The sequence below is a fragment of the Nelumbo nucifera genome, chromosome 7 (assembly GCF_055504915.1).
Source record: "Nelumbo nucifera cultivar China Antique chromosome 7, China Antique-T2T, whole genome shotgun sequence".
Taxonomy (NCBI): Eukaryota; Viridiplantae; Streptophyta; class Magnoliopsida; order Proteales; family Nelumbonaceae; genus Nelumbo; species Nelumbo nucifera.
The window spans coordinates 5095599-5113873 of NC_142655.1; the positions used below are offsets into that span (position 1 = coordinate 5095599).

At 36.9% G+C, this 18275-nt stretch overlaps 1 protein-coding gene across 3 annotated transcripts; it reads right to left on the reverse strand.

Moving 5' to 3' along the window:
• Positions 1 to 959: 959 nt before the first annotated feature.
• LOC104597452 (copper-transporting ATPase HMA4-like) lies at positions 960 to 10148 on the reverse strand. Of its 3 annotated transcripts, none has more exons than XM_088891255.1 (9): positions 9861 to 10148; positions 9090 to 9377; positions 6967 to 7712; positions 6333 to 6804; positions 5842 to 6009; positions 4085 to 4339; positions 3790 to 3912; positions 3194 to 3679; positions 960 to 1566 (listed from the first exon to the last, which is right to left on the reverse strand). In XM_088891255.1, the coding sequence occupies exons 2-9, from the start codon at positions 9351 to 9353 to the stop codon at positions 1144 to 1146; spliced, it is 2937 nt and encodes a 978-aa protein (XP_088747381.1). In that variant the 5' UTR covers positions 9354 to 9377; positions 9861 to 10148; the 3' UTR covers positions 960 to 1143. The 3 variants fall into 3 exon arrangements, with proteins under 3 accessions (XP_088747381.1, XP_088747382.1, XP_088747383.1); XM_088891256.1 differs by lacking the exon at positions 9861 to 10148 and adding an exon at positions 9725 to 9777; XM_088891257.1 differs by lacking the exon at positions 9861 to 10148 and adding an exon at positions 9632 to 9654.
• Between the last annotated feature and the right edge of the window lie 8127 nt (positions 10149 to 18275).

The window sequence follows — 18275 nt, forward strand, 5'->3', positions numbered from 1 at the left end:
GAGTGAAGGAAATTTACAACGTTTCTTTAGAGGTCATCTAAGGGGACACCTCTGAAATGAGATGAGCTGGAAGTCCATAGGATTCGGGGCAATTTGGATCTCCTACCCACAACACACTGCAGTTGTACATTAGGAACATCTCTCCATGAATGGTAACATGTAAATAAGATGTTCCCAATGTACAGCCCTTGGAGCTACCCTCGTTGTGTAGCCCTTGGAGCAAAAAAAAAAATCAAAGATTCAAAATATTATGTTTTTAGTAAAAGGAGCAAAAAATGACTAACATTCTATACCATGAATAAAGGGAATTGAAAATAACTTTTATGAAACTAGAACCTCTAACTCTTTAGTAAAACTATAAAATTTAAACCCATTTAATTTATGTAGGGGTAGATCCTCGTTTAATCCAATTATAAACAAAAGTGACCCTTAACCAAACCAAATTTGAATTTGAATACAGCCAAAATCGTGGAAGGCAAAATGGACCAAACTTCAGTCAAATATCACATCAAGGACCCATCCCAACCAATCAATGGGATCATCCCTACCCTTCTCTTTCTTTTCCTTCAAACCAAACATACCCTTGTAGACATCCAAAATAAGAGAACATTATTCATCCGGCTATGTAAAATTTGCTGGGACCCACCCGAGCGTGGGTTTCCATTAATTCAGTGGGACCCACCAATTTACCTGCTCGTCTTTACCAGAAAATGAACGATGCCAAAATGTTTCAAACCTGGACCAACGGAATTAACCATCCACTTGGTCACTCCGGCCCTAAACTTGGTAGAGTCAGCTTCCAATTTAGAATTTTCCAAAGAAGTATAACTGCACAACATCAACCCAGAATTTGGAAAACTGCAACCTATGTCTGTCCTGTTGTCCTACAACTATCCTTGGCTTTTCCTGTAGATGAACTGTTGTCAAGCCACTTATACTTGTCCAGGAAGTCTCAGTTCCAAACATCACAAAAGAAAATTAATAAAGATGGAGAAATGCATCACTGAAAAGGTGAACTACATGTTCTTTTACAGAAATCCAGTACAGACCTGTTGTAACAATTGGCAGAAATGGAATCATTGCAGTTCAAACACTACATGGGAGGTGAAAGGTGGCCAAAACAAAAACTTAATTCTATTTACCTTACACAGAATTTGAGTAACTAATTGTTCCTCGAGTGTCTTGGGCCAGCAAAGGTTTCTTGTAGGACTGCAATAAGAGCGATGAGCAGACAACACTAAGTGAGGAGGCTGCCATGCAAACACCAGCAAGCCAAGGTGGTAATCGGATTCCGGTAAAAGGGAATAAAACCCCAGCAGCAATTGGCATTCCAAGCACATTGTAACCCAAGGCCCATACATAGTTGAGCCGGATCCTGGAGAGAGTTTTCCTTGAGAGATCAATGGCTGTTATAATATCCTCCAAGTTGCTCTTGATGAGAACAATATCAGCAGCTTCAATGGCAACATCAGTACCCGCACCAATTGCCATGCCAACATCAGCAGCAACTAAAGCTGGAGAGTCATTGATTCCGTCACCTACCATTGCCACAGTCACACCTTTCATCTGGCATTAGATTTGATTTCAGTCAATCAATACAGTCATAGACATATGCTGTACATAGACATCTAACATCATATCGTCAATTCATGTAGTTAATCAGATGGTGCCTTGTAATTGATGGGTTCAATTGTCAGACATTCACTATCACCATATCATGTCAGAGTCCAGACAAAGTTTTTTGGACTATCACAGTATAGGCCACCAGATCAGTCTTCTTTGACATAATGGCAGAAAAGAACTAAAGATGTTAGCAATAAACCAACAAGTCCTCTAAATTATGTTTTGCTCTGATTACTACTGAAACTTCATACTCAGTCTGTGCCTAATTAAGTCCATAGCATGAAAGGATGTTAGGGATACATGTATAATTTATATACTAGTACAACCTGTAGAGAACATTGATGTGGGCCCCACAGCTGTGGTCCCACTCTGTCTGTAGGGTAGAATGTATCTAGTCACAGCTGTGGTTATTTTGCTATTCTGTTATTTCTAGTTTCAGTTTTATATTGTTTGTTATTTGTTAGCAGTTATGATGTAAACACCAAGGGCAGATATGTCCTTTCATGTAACTAGCATAACCTATATATATTAACTTAAAGTGGCGGCGGCAGAATATTGACATTCTGTTCTTCTCCTCAAAATCTGTGTTCTATTGCTCTTCCATCACTCTTTCTTCTACATCTTCTTCACTTTCTCTTCTCATCGAACCTGAAATCTCTTAGTGATCAAGACTGAATAGCAGTCTTGAAAATCTACACAACCATTAGGATATATGGATCACATATACAACATGAACTATGTATCAATAAACTAACTGACTTGATCAGTAATATACATTCCTAACATATCCAGTTTTCTGGCATGAAAGTGAGCTTGTCCCTACACAATATCAATTGAATAAAGCCTTTCAACTACCGCTTGTTCCTATGAACTAGAAAATCAATATCAAAAAGCTGGGGAGCAGTATAGCCCATGTGAGTTGCACGGCTGGCTTAGATGAGCCATTAAGAAGCATAACATCAGATCAGCAGTCATGTGATTTATTTGACATAATACTCTGCTTTGATTCTAAGATTGGTGGGGCAGATAGGATTGAGGGAGCTTTGGGTTGAGAGGCATTCATCAATGAGAGACTTTAAACATGAAAGCTTATACACGACTGTTTTTTTGTATCAGATTGGATGCACATGGCTTTAGAACTTCAGTCTCTATTTGCTTAACCTTAATTTTTTTCTATATAATGTATACTCATTATTTAAAGAAACCCCATTTCTTTTTAACGTTCCAGAAAAAATGATATGATAAATTTAATGCAAACAAAACTGAAGTTGAGTTGACTGAATCATTAATCCAGGAGGATGAGCTATTATTGTGTAAACTGCTAGTCGGGTGTTCAAGTGTTGTAATTCAGTCCATAACCACTTAACCAACTTCTTACCATCACTTAACTGTAAAAGAACACCCATATGAAGGTTGTCTCAATGAGCAGAGGTCAACCATACTGTTTGAGGGTCAATAGTCCTTACAAGAATACAAGACAAGGCATTTGAATCATTCAATGCATTCACGGGAGAAGGTTTATAGTTCACATGGAGTATTACTGGCCCAGCAAGTGTTTGGATGTATTTACCTGTAATTCTTTGATCTTATCAGCTTTTCCTAGTGGATCAGTTTCAGCAAACACCTTGCTAATTCCAAGCTCCTTTGCTATGGCAGTTGCTGTAGCCCAGTTGTCCCCAGTCACCATAATGCTTGAGATCCTCATTGACCGGAGGTATGATACAACCCGTTCTGCCTCTGGTTTCACAGGATCTGTTATGGCAAAAGCCCCAGCAATCCTCCCATCAATGGCAACCAGTACACATGTGCGAGCTTTCTGTTCAGTTTCTGACATATAATCTTCAACATCAGGGCTCAGTGGAACATTGCAGGCCTGCATGAGCCTCTTGTTCCCAACCAACACCAGTTTTCCTCCAACATTTCCACTAACCCCAGCCCCTGGATGCACCTCAAAGTCCTTGGGTTCTGTTACATGTTCCATAGCAGAGCCATACTTCTGACGCAGCTTCTTAGCATATTCCACCACAGCCTTTGCTATTGGGTGCTCACTGTTTACCTGCCAATGGAACTTTCAGAAATCATTGGGAAAAATCAAATCTATAACTTTTAGTCCAGAACATAGAGCAAGCAACTCCAACAAAACTAGGTGTTAAATATCAACCTCACCTCAGCAGCAGCAGCCACATCACAGAACTCCTGGATAGACACGTTTGAAAAGAGCATTGTATTAACAACAATAGGTTTTCCAATTGTCAATGTGCCTGTTTTATCAAACATAACAGTTTGTACCTGCATCTTGAGGGATGTGGCCTAGTTAATCATTCAAGTCCAGAATAAATTCAATTTCTAACAAAAAAGCAATCCTAAAATTGGATATTTAACTGCATTTTTTACCATACAGATTATTCAGCTCCATTTCTTTATCAAAAAAATAGTATATTTATTTGACGTGATTTCTTGCCTTATGTGCATTTTCAAGTGCATTTCCACCCTTGATGAGGACACCTTGAGAAGCTCCCTTCCCAGTGGCAACCATGACGGCAGTTGGGGTTGCTAGTCCTAGAGCACATGGACAAGCAACCACAAGAACTGAAATGCCAAACTGCAGAGCCAACTCAAACCGATCCATGGCTTTTGGAATCCAGCATTTAGGGTATACACCAACTTCTCCTGGAATGAACCAACCCAACCATGTAAGGAATGCTGCTACAACAACCTGCAATATGGTGGAGGGAAATAAATACACATTGCATCAAGGGAAAAACATGGAGATTTTTCCCTTCTATATTCCTATTTATATGAAACATAAGAACTTTAATAAAGTCTTAGAACCAAAAGGTCAAGGTCCTTGCACAGAGGAAAAGTACTTTAAAATGAACCATAATTATTACAAAACTGGTCTAACAGCAAATTGATGGACAAATTTGATACTAATTTATGTTTTTAAAAATTGATTAGAATCTGGAAGAAAAATCTCCCGGAGTTTATGTAAAACAAGAAAGGATTTAGGATGGTAGCAATGGCAAGTAACAGAAGTCATGAAGTCTGGAAGGGAGTGTAGCAAGAAAAATGAAGTGGATAGGAGCATCTAGAGTTGTTCCTGATTTATGCATGTTAATTAGATTTAAATGAAAATTTTATAGAATGACTATAAGACCAGCAATAATATATATATATATATGAAGAAAAGTAGTAGGCAAAAGAGGCTGCATGTATACAAGTTCATGATGTTGAGATGAGTGAATGGTAAGATTAGATTTAAAATTTAGAATTATAAACAAGTGCGATGTAGGTAATGAGGGGCAGTCAACTATGATCGACTGTTTATGCACACAAATGACCACCAACTTTGTCAGTAAATGATCTTTTGCAAGTTGAAGATTCAGATAAAACTAGAGGTCTCATAATTTAACAATGATATGGCCCTTGAAAGAATGGAATGGCAAAATATCGTTTTGTACGTTGGGTCAATATCCTGTGGAGTTGACTGATTATGCAGCAGATAAATGTCACATTTTATCCACCATAATTTAATTGGTATATACAAAAATAAAGAGCAGATAACTTTTCTTCTGAGGACACATATAGACTATGATAGTGAGACATTATTTGTGTCAACTGGCCATCTTATGGCCCTAGATACTCATTAAACTCATCTGTCTCTTTTCCAGTGAAAGCAAGTGTATTTCAAGAGTTATTCATCTTTATTTTCTCAACATTCATTTTCTTGTATTTTACTTTCATAGGTTTACCTTCACCAGAAAATCGCAGAAGCATACCTGAGGAAACAATTGAATTAGAAAAATAGACAAACTAGTTTCTCAACATTCTTCCTATGATAAATGTATAAGCAAGAGTACATTGTTCACTGTATCATCAAAAAAAAATTGTACATTGAGTGAAAGACATCTCTGCCCTGAAAGTGATAAATGTATGAGTTCAAAAGAAACTATTCATCAGACGACATTATTTAAAAAATATTCAAAATCAGAAGATGCTTTATTTTGTGGTTCTGTATTTTGACAATGACTGACTAGATAGCTGTTTCAAGCACCACTTTTCCCAACCTTACAGGAGTTAAGCAATCAACTATTTCACAGAAACACAATACATGTTGAGCCTTTGAACTAACCATTCATAATGAGCTAATAGAACTGACTAGAGTAGATCATTATTAACTTCAAAGTGAAAGAGCAAGTCATCAAAGAAAGAACCTACCATAGGGACAAAGAATTTTGAAATTTGGTCTGCTAGTTTCTGAACTGGTGCTCTGGCAAGTTGAGCAGCTTCCACCAGCTGTACTATTTGGGACAATGCAGTCTCTGACCCAACATGAGTAGTCTTAACTACTAAGCATCCATTCTCATTTACGGTTCCACCAATAACCTGATTATGACACATTAAAGCATAAATTAATTAGGAATTTGGCTTCCAGATAAAGTTTACAAGGTTACTCACAATGCAGAAAGAAGAAATATATAAGGGTCAAAGGGCCATTGCCAAAATTTTGTCCCAGTTATGTGGGATCTTGGGAGGGGTGGACTGGATTGGTTCAGACCTAAACTTAGGCATTTTCTTTCACAAAGTGACTGCTATCAGACTCAAACCCACGTTCTCATGTTTGCCAGCCCAAGATTTTATCATTGCACCAAATAATGGCCCCAAGAAAGAAGAAATATAAGAAGAAAGATATAGAACAAGAACAGAACCTTGTCTCCTGGCCTCTTAGCTATGGGCCTTGATTCTCCGGTGATCATACTCTCATTTACATGGCTTTGTCCCGTTATAACAACTCCATCAACAGGAACTTTTGCCCCTGGAACTATCTTAATTACATCATTTCGTTGTATCAGTTGAGTACTTATTTCCATCTCTGAGATCACATTTCCTTCCCCATCCAATGTTAGCAGATAAGCTGTATCTGGTGCAAGGTCTGTCAGTTTTGCCAAAGCATCTGATGTTTTCCCCTTTGCTACAACTTCCAAATATTTTCCTAGGAGAATAAAAGATATCAACATAGCACTGGTCTCAAAGGAATCCTGTCCTTCAAATGAATATGAAGTGAATGCTTTTATAACAATATATACAGAGTAAAAATAAGCAGCATTAGTGCCCAATGCAACAAGAACATCCATATTAGCAGACTTTCGTTTCAATGCATGATAAGCTCCAACATAAAACCTGAAATGAAAATTAAGAGACAGAGATATTCAATTACTAAGTATCAGAAGACATTTCATGCATACTAATCTTCATTCACAAACAAAGAAATTCCTCACACTGGCAACAGAAAGACAGCATTAACAAGGACTAAAAGTTATCTGCTAGCATCTGAATTAGTACCTTTGGCCAATAATGAATTGTACTGGTGTGCAAAGAATCCATCTCAGAAAAATCCCAATTGTAAGCATGTTGTGGATCCTGTAGTTTAGCCAGTTTCCATAAGGAGGAAGCATTGGAAGTACCATTGAGAACATAAATACCGGAACTGAAAATAGGCAACTCCAAAGAAACTTGTTTCTATATGCATGAATTTCATGCTGCCTTTCAGTTTCTCTTTGTCTTGGGGGGACATACAAACTTGCATGGTAGAGATGAGGCTCATTGCCAGCTTTCTGGATGCATTGAATGAGAGACCTTGGACCAGTAAGATTGGGGTCATAGCTAATAGTCACCTTGTGTCCCACTTTATCCATTTCCACGTGATTCACACCTTCTACTGACTCAAGGGAGGACTGAATAATGGTCACTTCCTCCGGAGAACTAATTCCATGAAGTCTTAGATGCAATTTGTTCATATCTTCTCCCGAGGTAATGAGATCAGCTCCAAATCCAGCATCTTCAGTGGCTTGTATGAGCTGGTCAGAATCAGTGATGTTTGGATCAAAATGAATTTTTGCTTCTTCAAGGGCTAGACCCACCACTGCTTTTTTCACTCCATCAACCATCATCAGGGCGCGCTCTATGGATTCAGAGCAACTTGTGCATGTTATTCCCTTAATTCGGAGTCTGCATACTGCTATATCTTGTTCAGGAAACTCCTCAACTTGAAAGCCTATGTTGTCTATGGTTTCTTTGATTGTTTTTGACTGAAGGGAACACAACTTTTATTGTTAAACATGAAAATAATACCAATAGGAAATCCTGGAAACTGAATTCATCAGAAGAATGTCACATTGTTCTATAGTTAGAAATGTCTTTAAATGTAGAACCTTGCAATAAATTCATATTAAATTGCAAAATGACCTATAGTTAGAAATATATATGAACAAATGTAGAACCTCACAGTAATTCTGTCTGCAAGGGTAATATCTACACTTGCATGTAAACACCTATTTGTATCTACAACCAAGATCCCATAAGGTGACCAAGTTAACAGTGCCATCCTGACAAGCCTCATTCTTGGGAATTTTCATTGGGAATATTACCACTAATTAAATATTTTTTTTGTATTTTTTCATGTTTATTAGGAATACTAAGGTATACATTTGGAGAATAGGGGTTAAAAGATATTCAAATATCTCATTGAATTGGTGAAAAAAAAAATGCAAGGATATGCATGTGCTGAAGTTGGTATTGCTATGATACAATTCACATAATCTATATTGGATTTTTAGTGCCAAGGCAAGTCAGAAGATAACTCAGCAAAAAATTTCAACACATTTATAAGTATCAGTTTCACAAGTTACATGTTTTTTAGGGAATCAATTTAATTGTTTTAACATGGTCCCATATAGAAATATCACGCAATGACCAGTGCAGCCTCCACATAAGAAAATATGGATACAGTTCTCAGTCATTTAGGGGATATTGCCCAATATGTTATTGATTTTTATGATATGAGATATGTTTTTTCGTTTAAAAGAAAACAAAATCATACATATTAGCCAACAACCCCTAAGCATGCTAAGATGCAGTATTAACTATATTCACACTACTGCTTTTGTGGGGATCACAGAGGAGGGACCCATTGAACACTGTACTTGAATACAGACCCATAGCCAAAACTTGAAAATAGAATGCCATTAAAAGGGTATCAACTGAAGAAAACAAATCAACCGCTTTCTGTGCGTTTCATCGCTATATTTTAATGTTTATGAATGTAAGTTTATGTATCTATATCACTATATGCTTCTTGCGTTAAGATTGGTTCTAAGGCCAAAGCCTACAGTAACAATGCTTGCATACTTTGCCAACTAAGCAAGCTGCCACACTCTAAATTCAAGTGCTTCCAACAGGTAAACCTTTTCCATCAGGCTCAGAGGTTCAGCAAGCCATCTTGAAGCGGTATACTAAATGCATCACCTTGGCGGCTTGGCCCTTGGGATATATATGGTGTAGATGGGTTCCAAACTCGGGTTTGTGGCCTCAAAACCAAATTAAGGAGTATTAGGTTGGCTTAAAATCTTAAAATGGTGGAAAACTCATATATCTATCGAAAAACAAACTACGTGAAGCTGACTTACAGTGATGAGTTCTGGAGCGTATCTGATTACAGCTTGACCTTGAAGAGGTGATACGGTAACATTTTCAATTCCGTCAATCTTTTTCAAAACAGATTCTATAGATGTTGCACAAGAAGTGCACTTGATCCCTCCGATTTTGAACATACTTTTCCTCGTTTTCTTAAATCCTTTTGCATTTGGTTGAGAAACGGTAACTGCAACACTCTCCGAGGGTTGAAGAAGAGGTACCTTAAGATCATCGGTTCCATTCGCCTTTGCCTCCATTTCCGCCTCGCAAAACAGCAGGCTCTTCGATGCCAACCAACGGAAGCGAAAAAAACAAAAGTCAAACTCGTTATCTAAACCAAAATTTTCAAAATTCTTAATCTTCCTGCTGGCCTTCGAACTTCGAAGTCAGAACAATAAAATACATCATAGCATCAGGCTAGCAGAAAACAAACAAACCAAAAAATAAATAAATCAAAGCTTCGCCGATAACTACAGTAAAATCTTTTATAATTTTACAAGAAATTGATCCTTTAAGTGCCATAAGGTTAGTATACTTCTTTCAGACAAGAAAAAAAGGATAGTAAGAATCATCAGAAAAGTTCACTTCAATCAAGACTTGCAATCAATCTAGAGTTGCAGAAACCAACCGAATCAAAATTGAGCACGTGAAGATATATAAGTCTTTATAGAAAACTAAACAAGATTAAAGAACCATATTTGCCCCCATAATTGAATCCAAGGGGAATAAAAGAATCTGCAAATCACTGATGGGTGACTGGGCACCTTTTGAATTTTGACGTTTATCTAATTATCTTCGTCGGATTGCGGAGCGGCCACGTGAAGACGTCTGGAAAAGATAGGGCTTACCGAAACCAGAGATGGAAGTATGGAAAGAGGGTCACTTTTCACAGCTAGGGTTCTCCAAATGGGAGGGCTGCGACCGCTGAGACGAAACGCACCAGAAGGCAAAGTGTTTCTGTCGTTCGCACCAGATGGTGGGAATTTCTTTATATGGTGGTCCGCTTTTTAAATTTTCGAATCTCCAACGTCCCATTGGGTTTCTACACCACTCTGGAATGAACGCTGCTTGAAATCTCGAAAATGCCCCTTGACTTTCGTGGTTCGTAAAATTACGGGAAAACAAGAAGTTTGTGCAATTCAGTTTTGATAATGGAAATCGGAAATATAATAAAATATACTTTAATAAAAAAATACTAGAGAAGGTGGGGACTGGGGAGACTCAAAAAAATACTTTTATAATACTAGTTTCTTTTTTTTTTTTGTACGTAAGGAAAAATGATTTTTTTTTCTAATTTGTAATCAAAATCATAATTATTCATAACAAAATTGGAAAGAAAAAAGGTTAAGTATACTGCACCCAATACAGAATTCTGAATGACAAGCCCCATAGTCTAACAAGTAGCCCCTATAAACCATATCCTGTCCATGAATTTGGCATCAATTTACATGGTCAAGATTCATCCCCTGTACGTAAAACTATTAACACTTTATTACATAAAAGAAAACAATTAACATAACAAAAAAATCGGTATTTAGCATATTATTTACCTAAGGATGTATTTGGTAAGAGTGCAAATGCAGAACCCAGATGAATTTGTCCTTCAATTTGCAATTGTTTGGTAAGAATACATATTTGTATTGAAAGTGAAGCTATGTATATTTATTTGCACTCAAAGTGGATCAATGTAAAATAGGTAGATTTTGATCTTGCAAAATTGATCCAAGTTTGCAATTTGTTTTTTATCAAATTTATACATGCTTTTTAACAATTACCGAAGGTTATGTTTGGAAAGAGTATAAATATAAATATGTTAGGCTTAGTTTGGAAGGAGTACAAATGCAAATATATAGAATGCAAAACCTTATATTTTGTAATATTTGTATGCATTTGCATTGTAGTAAACTCAATTTGGAAGGAGTACAAATACAAATATATATAATATAAATACATACAAAATAATACAAAATATATAGTTTTGCATTTTACATATTTGCATTTGTACTCCTTTCAAACTGAGCCTTAGACTCCGGTTGAAAGGAGTACAAATACAAATATGTAGTGCAAAACCTTATATTTTATATGTATTTGTGCTGTACATATTTGTATTTATACTCTTTCCAAACTAAGTTTTATGTGCCAAATCTAAGTTCAATTAATGATGAAGGGTGATTTGGCCCCAACCTAGTAAAAAGGGGACACATGGACACGACCTGACCAAGAGATGACAACTCAGCTTGATATGACTAGTTCGCAACAGATCAAGCTCGAAAATTCAACCACCTCGGGATAAGGTGACCTCGGGACAAGATCACCTCGGTACCAAATCGCAACAAGATCACCTCGACCTCAAGGCACTTCGCCATTCAACCCAGTTCGGAACTTAAAAGCATCAGCTCGGGGATACCAACTCAAACCACTACGTGATCCCAGAAATCCCTCCAACAGATTATAAACCACACGGGATCACGCCGCGTAATAGCTAGCCTTATCATCTCTCCGCCCGGTTCGGGCGAAATTGATAAACCTTATCAGTTGATAACGTTATCCCCCAATTAAAGCGGAAATGGATCCCATCGTGACGAAGATCCCGGAACCGATCCGCAAAACCCATGAGGACTCAACTATATAAAGGCTCCAACCCCGAGGGCATAAGGTACGCGTGATTTCTCTGCTCTCTAGCTCTCTAGTCTCTACATTCAAAGTCATTTAAGCTCGCAAACAGCTTATTAACTTAAGCATCGAAGCGACATCACTGGGCTAACCACCCCGAGTTCTCTTATCTTATTTGGCACATCCACCTAGCTCGCCGTCCGACTAAAAACCAGATCATCCTCCAGCAGGAACAGTCAGATCGTGCTACATCTTGGTTGTTGGCTAATCTCAACATATTAAAATTTGATTACTTTTCATTATTTTACATTTTACTAAATATAATTATCATTATATTCAACCAATCATATGGTGCATAGATTTTGTTCTCCAAGTATAAATCTCTTGTGAGATTGGAGTTCACTTTTGTATTACTTTTGCATGGTTGCACGCGCAGTACTGCACATGCCACCGCCATAGACACTGTAATTCTGTAAAGAAGCGAAACTTTGGAAGGTAGCCTTGAAAGGACTCAAGGTGGGTATGATTGTGTTCAATAAGTGCTTCTCAATTGTTCTCTCAATCATCGTGTGCACTACCCCTACTCTTATCCTAACTACGTGGAGTTTTGCTATTGCCATCCTTTCACTCTCTTTTCTTTTTCTTTTTCAAGGACAACAGACAAAAGCACTCACAAGGTTGGGAGTTGGGACTGCCTTCCACTTCCACATAACGACAACGCACACCCCACCCAAATGAGCCAACCATAGTAGCTCATCCAATTCACAAAGCCCCTGTTTGGAAAGCTTGAGCTTTGGCTGAATTGCTTTTATTGGGCTTCTTTGAGGAAATCAATAGATTCAAGTTAGAAGCCATGTAGGCTGAGAAATAGTTGCAGTTCTGTTTTTTTTTAATCAAACATTGCTTTCAGGCTTTTTGGGTGAGTCCCACTTTGCAAAGTCGGGAGCAGCAACATGAAAGCCCATCCCATTTACATGTGCCCTGTTTGGAATGGTTGCGAGTTTTTTAAAATTGATTTTTGCCCGGGTTGCTTTGAGGAAGTCAAGTAAAAACCATGTTTTTTCAAAAATAGTTTCAGTTCTTTTTTATTAAACATTGCTTACAGGCCTTTTGGGTGAGTCTCACTCTACAAACCCAAAAGCAGCAAAATAAAAGCCTTTCCCAAACAGGCACCTACTTACCACAGACTCTGCCAGGTCAAGCTCATTGTTAGGGGCTATTACTGTCTACAAGTGTTGCCCCACTGCAATTTTTAAGCTCTGCAATGCAGACAACTTGGTTGATTTTAAACTAAACAAACAAACACAATCTTGTAAACTGTTTGGTTTAACCATATGACAATGTTAATAAACTGTTTTCTCTGGCTTCCATTACAATCCACATGCTAAAAGCCTAAAACAATTGTGCACAAATGTTTCATCTTGGACCTGAGCTGAAGCTTGGAGAGAGAAGAACTTGATGGTTGCATATTCATATCCTGACCCGGTTCCCATTCTAATGTTACTTGGATCAATTCCAACTCAAATTATTTCATGTATAACTTTGTTATTGTGTGAGTAAAAGTTTAAGTTACTATTGCTGAGCAAATATAGCACCCGTTTGGTTCGTAGTTGGAATCAGAATCGGAACCGGAGTATGTTTGGTTCAGACAGAAATGAGAATGAAAATTGAAATCAGCAGGAATAGAATTTCATTTCTTCAAATAGGGGAATGCCATTTCAATGGGAATGGGAATGGGATTTTGATTCCACCCAATCAAATTGTTGGAATCGAAATAACCCATTCCAATTCTAATTCTAGACCCCTATTCCCACGAACCAAGCAGGCTATAGTGTTTTTTTTTCTGAAATCCGAATTTATTCCTTACACCAATTTTACAACACATTGCAGTTACACATTGGAAACATCTCCCATATTTTTAACTTTTTAAGGAGTAGATCTGGTCTCACATGTAACAATGGTTTAGGGCTCTAAATTTCCATGTGAAGGAATCCTGAGTTGTTGGGGGGTAGTTCACTAAATAATACACTTAGCAAACCAGTGTATTATTTTTGTATCATCCCCACTTTTTAATTAACACTGAAGCTGTTTGTCAATCTGTACGATTCTCTTCTTCGAAATAAAAATAATTGCCACAATTGGTCAACTCAAAACAATTATGATTTTGTTAATGTAACAAACCATACGCATTGGCTAATACCCACTATGTCCAGCATTTAAAAAGTTTGATTGCAAGGTAGAAATTTACGCCAATAATATTAGACTTGTCTAGGGTAGCTCTGTAATATATCGGAATGACAAGTGCATAATAACCATGTGTGGTTTGAATAAATTTTTGCTTTTGAGCTTTGGGCTGTAGAAAACAAAATTGAGTCGTTTTTCCTCCTCACAGAATGGTCCTAACACCCATCTCACTGGTCTCACAGCCGTGCATTTGAAACGTCCCCTCATGTTCCCAATGTGTGATTGCAACATGCTCTGAGGCGGGGGTGAGAGATTGCTACATGATTTGAAGCAAATGACTTTTAGGCCTTTGCCCAAATTAAAGCTTACCCAAATGCAATGTATGTTATTCAAAACAGCAACAGAAAAGTAGCATGAAGAGACCTCCTAACTAGAAACACGACCTATTATAGATGAGAAAGGATATCGGATTTGATCCTCACAAAATTGTACTCATACTGTTCTCACAGCCCTTTTCAGCCTGCATTGGAAACATATCCTATGAATAAAAAGACATAGGTATAGAGATGTTCGTAACGTATGGCTGAAAAGGGCTGTGAAAATGATGTAAGCACAATTTTGTGAGGACTGAATCTGCCCTCATGAGAAAGACCTTTTTTATGGAGTGGGGTGTGAGGTGTTCCATGGGGCATGGGGCTACACTACACAAGAGGGGGGATAGAACATTCCTGAAACCCACGACTCTCCCGACACTGGTGAAGGTGGGATTTGATCTCAAATTTTCTATACAACCTGACAGAGACCTTAACAACTAGCTGAAAGGTAAGTACCTTCTATATGAGAATAAACACCAACGCCCAAGGATCAATTGCAATGTGGATAAGCATAGGTCTAGCTAGGATTTTTTTTTTTTTTGGTCCAAACGGGTTCTTGAAAATGTGACTTTTTCTAAAAGCATTTTTTTAGTGTTTGGCTTATCATCAATCTTTTTTTTTTTTGGTTCAAAATAGTCTCTTATAAACGTGAGAAGCCAAATGTTTTTTTCCTACCTTTCAAATAGGCTTTTTTGATGCAAGTGAAAAGCACAAAAAATGTTAGAGAAGGGCTGATCATGGTCTAGGTCGGGCCAGGCTTTACACTTATGATTAAGACTATAGCCTAGGCTTGGGCCCAGTCCAACCGGGGTTCTGAACTGAAACATAAGCCTATGCCTAGGTTGGGCAAGCTTAAAGTAGGCGTGAGAAAAAAAATAACCGAAAAATCGAATCGACCGAAACCGAACCAAAAAATCAATTAATCGAACCAATCGGTTCGGTGTTTTTAAAAAACCAAAGGCACCGATTCGGTTTCGGTTAACCAATATAGAAAACTGGCAGTTAATTGAACCAACCGGTATACATATATTTTTATATATTTTATATATATTTATGTATATTATATATATTATAAATTAATAAATATGCATTATATATATAAATATATATTTATAATATATGATATATTATTTATTATTTAAAATATAGTATTTTATATATATTTATAATATTTTATTATATATTTTTATAATATATTGTAAAAATTCAAAAATCAAAAAATCGACGAACCAAACCAACAATTAACCAAACCGGTCAATCGGTTAACCGATAGGTTTCAGTTCAGTTTCGGTTACCGGTTCTCCAAAAACCAATACTACCGGTTCAGTTACAAAATATGCCCCACGGTTTGGTTAACCGAACCATGAGCACCCCTAGATAAAGTATTAGGTATATGCCCAAGTATGGAATTTCTTAGTCATAATGATTACCCCTAAAAAACACTCCAAAATAAGGGCGAGCAAATGGCTAGGTTCTACCCTGGTCTGAATGGATTTGACCTCGAACCAACCTTGAACTGACTCTACTCAATTTGTTACAGGGTAGGGTTTAGTTCCAAATTATTGGAACCGACCCCCACTCAGGCTAATTCCAGGGTCTAAGGGTTTACCCGACCCAAATCGATCGGATGAATTAGCTTTGGAATTGAATTTGCCTTCAAATAAACCCCAAAATAATTTTGAAGATGTGAAGATTTAAACGTAAGTACTCATGGTTACAAAAGGCCATGGTCTCACTTGACCATTGAGATACTTAAGTGATTTTATCATTTGTGTTTCATTTTAATATTTGAATGTGTAATAAGTAATGTGAAAGGTAATATTTACAAATTTTAAATTATAATGATAAGTTTTGAACCATACATTAATATATCATAATAATTTACATATTAAATTGCTCAATTTCATCAATAAAGACAATGTAAGTTTTAAACTATATAGTATATTTATTGAAAATAGGAAAATTGTCTAAAACTCACCATGAGTTTTCAGTATTTCTCTTAAACTCACCACAACTTTTCAAAATATCTAAAACTCACCATGTCACTAACTTTACGTTAAACAGACTAACGGGTGTTAATATATTACCATTTTAACCTTCATAGAAAAATATAAAATATATACAAAATAAATTAATGGGTGTTAATATATTACCATTTTAATATTTAGACATGAAAAAAGGAAAAAGTTCAAAAAAATATTTTAAAATATAAAATATATAAAAACATAGAAATTACAAAAAGTATAAAAAATTATAGAAATTAAAAACAAAATAAAAAATTATTTTCAAATTATAGAAACTATAGAAGTTGAAAAACAAAATCAGAAAATAAAAATTGTAGAAAAAACACCAAAAATTATAGAAAAACACAAAAGTTGTAAATAAATAACAAAAATACAGGAAATTTTATAGATTGTAGAAGATAGAAAAATGTAAAAAAATCAGAAATTATAAAAAACATTGAAATTATAACAAAACACTAAAAATGCAAAAAAAAAACAAGAAATTTGAAAACTGAAAAAAACCATTTTTCCTCTAACTCACCATTCAAGGGTAGTTTGGTCATAAAAATTGTTATTTATGCTGACATGGACACCTCTGTTAAGAAGCATTAACGGTGCACTAACAGAAGGTGAGTTTTGGAAAATAAAAACTTACTGACATGGTGAGTTTTATACATTTAAAAAAGTTGTGGTGAGTTTAAGAGAAATGTTAAAAACTCATGGTGAATTTTGGACAATTTCCCTTGCAAATAAAGATTTTAAAGAACATGTTTCATTTTTTTAGGAGTTTTTACTGTTCAATCCGCCCTCGGAAATCCTATCTCCACCGTACAGGTGAGGGTAGGTGCCAGCTTGGAATTGATGCCAATTCATGGGCAGGTATAGGTGAAGGTGATTATAATTTTGAATTGTTGTAGGTCAGAAGTTTAATTCAGATTTATGAGGTGGAATACAATCTACTTATCCCTTTTCGTCAAGGGGGAGAGTAAAGAAAAAACAAATTCCACGAATAGACCTTGAGACCAATTATAGAACCACCAAAGCCAGAACCCACCATGGAACTGATCTTCATAGCGTAGCTCCTACTTTCAAAACCCTAGAATTCACCCCTATAGGATAATTTCCAAGTTCTGCCATATAAAACTGAACCAACCTGACCCATAGCATGCTCACCCCTACTTTGGAAAACGGCTTTAACAATTTACACATCGTTGGGCCCTTGTGCCAAAACCATTGAAGTTCTGGAAAATGCTCAACCTTGCAGCTAAATATGAATTTTCTTACTAACTTGGTTAATTAAGGATCCCCAACAGGTCGGTTTTGGTACGAGTTTGACCCATCCAATCCAAATCCAACACGAAGCTAATCTGAATCCAAAAACCTGGTTAACTACTTAATTGGACCGAACCATATATAGTCCACTATTATTGGCAAAGGCTGAATTTATATTTTGCAACATTTTTATGCAAATGGGCTGGGCTTGGTGCGGAGCAGCCCCAACTTGAACCCCAGCTGAAAAACAAAGTAAAGTTGATCCGAGCCCAACCCCCTTACCAAGGCGGATTTAAGGCTTTAACCTCAACCCAGCGAGCACTGGCCTCTCAAGGTTGTGTTTGGTTTGATAGGAAATAAATAAGAAAAATAGAAAATTTAATTTTTTTTATTTTTATTTAATAAAAAAGAGATAGTTTTGATAATTTGCAATGGTAACAAGGGTTTTTTGGTAATTGCGCAATCATAGGCCCCTGCCGGATTAGACTGTCTGGACGATTGTTCAGAGATGACGTAGACTCCACATCACTCCACAAAGCCCAGTTGACAAATGGGCAACTCGATCCAACTCGGTCAAAATCCGTCCCGACCGGGTTTGGCATGCCGAGTCAATGAAAAAATGATACCGGGTCGAGTCTGGCAGATCCGCAAAAGCATCGTACCTGTCCATGGCGCCATGGCGGGCCGGAGCTCATGTGCATTTTCCAGGTGTCTATCAGTCCATCTCTCAATT